Raw genomic sequence first — 4,729 nt, 5'->3', positions numbered from 1 at the left:
ATATACAGACAGAGAGACAGACAGACAGAATATAGATAGACAGACAGGCGATAGATAGATAGATAGACAGACAGAAGATAGATAGACAGAAGATAGATAGACAGACAGACAATATACAGACAGAGAGACAGACAGACAGAATATAGATAGACAGACAGACAGACAGACACAATATACAGACAGAGAGACAGAAGATAGATAGACAGACAGAAGATAGATAGACAGACAGACAGACAGACAGACAGAGAGACAGACAGAACATAGATAGATAGACAGACAGACAGACAGAAGATAGATAGACAGACAGACAGACAACATACAGACAGACAGAGAGACAGACAGAAGATAGATAGATAGACAGACAGACAGACAACATACAGACAGACAGAAGATAGATAGATAGACAGACAGACAGACGATAGACAGACAGATCTCAGCAGAAGTGTCAGTCTGTTGGAGCCTGTGAGCTGACCGTGTCTGTGCTCCTCAGCTGTGCGTTTCGGCCGGATTCCCAAACGAGAGAAGCAGCGCATGCTGCTCGAGATGCAGAACGCCATGAACAACATGATGAACAACAGCCAGCTGCTGAGCAGCCAGCCATCAGCCAGCGATGCAGCTTCAGAGCACAGCGGCTCCGGCCCTTCCTCCCGCTCCCCCTCCACCTCCCCCCGGAGCCACCGGTCCGAATCCAGCCCCGACCCCGAGCTGCTGATCGCCATGGATACAAGCACCAGCTCAGACTCCTCCAGTGCCACTGACAGCGGGGAGGAGGAGGTCATCGGCACAGTGACTAGAGCGCATCAGGAGACCTTCATGTACAATCAGGAGCAGGCCAGCATGCCTTCAGCAGCCCCTAACAACTACAGCCATTGCTCAGAGAAGACTCCGGAGGTCTGGAAGCAGCAGAGCAATGCATCCTCAGAGAGCAAACAAACGCCCCCATCAGGCTGTGCTCCGCAGGGGCCTGAAGACTCGGGCTGTCCTGTCAGACTGCCCAACAGCAGCTCCGCTGGACCGTCTCTGCAGAACCTCCCTCTGAGAGCTCATAATGACAATGAAACACGTTTCAACGGCAGCTGTAGTGTCCCAACATTTGCAAGGGTTAACAGGATGCACCTGGTGAGTTACACAGAGAACCCATACCGAAATGTCAGTGGGAGTCTATACAAGTACTCATGATTCTCAATCACAGGTTTGCCCCATGAACACATCGCCCTATGTGGATCCTCAGAAGTCGGGTCACAGTATTTGGGAGGAGTTCTCCATGAGCTTCACCCCAGCCGTCAGAGAGGTGGTGGAATTTGCAAAGCGCATCCCAGGATTCAAAGAGCTGTCCCAGCACAACCAGGTCAGCCTGCTGAAGGCCGGCACCTTCGAGGTATGAACAAAATACAACACAGTCTCTACACCAGGGTTGGATTTTAAAGAGGGCTTGTAGCAAAAATGCCACCAGCATGAGCAAAAATGCCCCATAAATTCAAGACGAAGGGGTAAAAAATGCCCCTGCACTATTAAACAATGTATTACGGCTGTTGCAATTAAAATGAAATGTGAAAATGAATAAAAAGTGTAAATTTGCGGAATTCTATTTAGATCCACTCACACTGCATCAGATTGCTTTTACGTGCTGTTTTGTGCAGCGTTGAGCCTTATAACCAACCACACGCGTTTCTGTTGGACTTAGGAATGCTTTGGCCAATCAGAGGCGCTTAGACGGAAACGCCGGAGCTGTGTTGTGCGCATGCTTGCGAATTCCCTCATCAAACAACACAGTGCAGATACATAAATATCCAAAGATTAATTTTGTATATTCAGTGACTATAACGGGAGTTTTTGCATAACTTGTGCTAGACTAATGTCACGGGCCGACATGTTTGTCTGTGAAGCCAGAATGTGGCGTGCCCAAAACACAGATACGAAACCAAAACGTTTTTATATTGTTTTCTGTATCGATATTAACAGCCCTATGAGCTCCTACTTTTTACGTGTATAATTTAGATTTTTTTAAATTGTAGCCTATCTATTGTTATTGACAACCATTTAAAATATAGATTAAAGTCATTGGGTAAATTTAAGTATTTGACATTATAGACAACATGTCGATTATAATAATAGTGTGATTTTAAAAACTGCCCTCATGAATGTAAAAAAATGCCCCTTAAAATCAATTCCAGCGGGCAAATATTGCCCCTTAATGGAAAAGTTAATTTCTGGCCCTACACTGAATGAAACTGACTAAAATCATTCAGAGTCCTGTGAATTGACCGAATAGAATTCAGTTCGATTGGTTTCTTGTTTGGCCTGTAGGTGCTGGTGGTGCGCTTTACATCCCTGTTCAATGTGAAGGAGCGCACGGTCACATTTCTGAGCGGCAGGAAGTACAGCGTGGAGGCGCTGCGCTCGATGGGTGCTGGAGATCTCCTCAACTCAATGTTTGACTTCACCGAGAAGCTGCAAGCGCTCAACCTCAGTGAGGAGGAGATGAGCCTCTTCACGGCCGTAGTGCTGGTGTCTGCAGGTATTAACTGCCATACCATTATGAGACCGTAGTTTTGTATCTGAGATAGGGCTGGGCCATTTTTCAGATTTTTATTGATTAATTTGAATTTAATGTTTTGCCACAATTTGAATTTTGAATAGAAATTTTACCAAACGTTAGAATTAGACACTAACTATGCCAGTGGTAACAGTAAAGAGAAAAGAACGATCCAGCCGCATGTCGGCGCACATTGGATTTAGGAATGCTTTGGCCAATCAGAGGCGCTTAGATGGAAACGCCGGAGCTGCTCACGCTCATATCACACAGAATGCACTTTTGTGTTGACAAAGATGCGACGCGGCAGTGGAATAGGAAAAACCTGCAAGAAGATGCGAGTTGAGCTTCTTTTAACTTGAGCGCAGTGTTTTTAGACTGCCGTTTCATGCATGAGACGCTACAAGAGACGCGAGCGCAAGAGTCAAACACGTCCATGTTTACACAGAAAAAACTATGGAAAAGCAGCGCAATCTAATAAAAAACCTGTGAAGAACTACTACTGTATGTCTGATATTTCATGTTTGCATCATGGTGACAGGTTGGAAGCTGAGGTTGTTTTTACAGAACATTTAAGCCCTGTTCACACCAAGAACGATAACGATATTAGCGTCCACACCAGCGAACGATATCGTCTGTTTATTCTAAGCGTACACTCGTCTGCTGCTTTAAATTCTTGAGCTCGTTACAGCAGGATGGATTCTGATTGGCTGTCAATTTTTTTTATCGTTCATCAGCTGGAGAAAAAGTGTTTTGAAAGTGATTCCAACGATATCGTTTCTCTGTGCCTTTATCGTTATAGTTGTGGTGTGGACTCTGCTATTCTTTAATATTGAGAACGATTTTTAGAACTATATGTTTATCGTTATCTTTATAGTTATCGTGCTTGGTGTGAACGGGCCTTTATAGTTAATAATACCCAGACAGCAACATAGTGTTGGTCCAGATCCGGCCCACATCTGGCCCATGTGAAATCCATGCGGGCCAGATGTGGGCCGGAACTGGGCCGAAACGGTCTGCTGTCTGGGTAGTCTACTGGTGTTTAGAATTTGAATGACCTCGACTTGAGAATTTTTAAAGCATTTTCCTCTTATTATTTCTGAACATATAATATGTATAAGACAAGATTGTACAAGATGTAGTTCTAGTTCATGCATCTTTTCTGCAAAGATATTTAACAAATGATTTGTTTACGTTGACAAGTTCATGTGTGGTGCATTTTCTTTAACTAGAGGGTTAATAAAGAAAAAGTTACTTGAATCATGTTGTTGTTACATTTTCAATTTGACTAGTTAAAAATCGTAAAAAATCGGTCAACGGTCAATTTTTTGCCATCTCGCCCAGCCCTAATCTGAGAGGATGCCTTGACTTACTGTGTTAAATGAATTGTGTTCCCCATAGATCGCTCCGGGCTCGAGAACATCAACTCGGTCGAGGCCCTTCAGGAAACTCTGATTCGAGCGCTGCGCAGCTTGATCACCAAGAACCACCCCAACGAGATCGCCATCTTCACTAAAGTGCTCCTCAAGCTGCCGGACCTGCGCTCGCTCAACAACATGCACTCTGAGCAGCTCTTGGCCTTCAGGGTCCACCCCTGAGCACCCACCAACCCCATAACTGTGGACCACACCCCCCGCCCCATCCATCTCCAGAGCCTCCTTCCTGCGGCCCGTTTAGCCAGTGGGGAACTGCTGTTACTCAGTGCCCCTTTTCTGACACTTCTCCCCATGACTTTCAAATCACTGCTAGTTAAACATGGTGGTGGAGGTGGAGGGGGGGTTACTTAAGAATACTTTGTTCTTAAGAAGTAGAAGATACTTAAGTCATTGTACTGTAAAGCGCCTCTGCTCATGCTAACGCACACGACTCGCTGAAACAAACTGGAGGGGTTTCGTTGTAGATGCTTACGAGAGTTTGTACGATTACGCGGTTTGTGTGTGCGCGCAGAGGCACCTTGAATTCGTTTCTAGATTTATGAATCTGCCTGTGCAATAAGTGACGCGTTCACTGTTTTTGTGATTGTTCCTTGTTGGTCTTTTAATACTTTCAGAGAAGAGGAAGTGAGGTATATCTTGTGGCCCGTATGAATGCTGTGTGTTGCTAAGGGGAGATTATGAAGGGATGTTCCCACAAACAAACGAGAAAAGAAGTACACAGAGCACAGTTTGGCATCCTTTCTAATTCAGAGAGAAGAAA

General features: G+C 45.0%; 1 protein-coding gene across 1 annotated transcript in view; it reads left to right on the top strand.

The window, feature by feature from the left end:
• The window catches only part of LOC107700655 (nuclear receptor subfamily 1 group D member 2-like), a 13,929-nt gene extending 9,200 nt beyond the window's left edge, over positions 1-4,729 (top strand). The window contains exons 5-8 of the mRNA XM_016502392.1: positions 491-1,119; positions 1,193-1,378; positions 2,308-2,518; positions 3,935-4,729. Of these exons, the coding sequence (XP_016357878.1) occupies positions 491-1,119; positions 1,193-1,378; positions 2,308-2,518; positions 3,935-4,131 (1,223 nt within the window). The 3' untranslated portion in view covers positions 4,132-4,729. The remainder of the gene's footprint in view (positions 1-490; positions 1,120-1,192; positions 1,379-2,307; positions 2,519-3,934) is intronic.

Source organism: Sinocyclocheilus anshuiensis, unplaced genomic scaffold (genome assembly GCF_001515605.1).
Source record: "Sinocyclocheilus anshuiensis isolate Anshui unplaced genomic scaffold, SAMN03320099.WGS_v1.1 scaffold1360, whole genome shotgun sequence".
NCBI classification, from domain to species: domain Eukaryota; kingdom Metazoa; phylum Chordata; class Actinopteri; order Cypriniformes; family Cyprinidae; genus Sinocyclocheilus; species Sinocyclocheilus anshuiensis.
The sequence above is the reverse complement of the archived record's forward strand: the minus strand, read 5'-3'. Positions and strand labels throughout refer to the sequence as shown.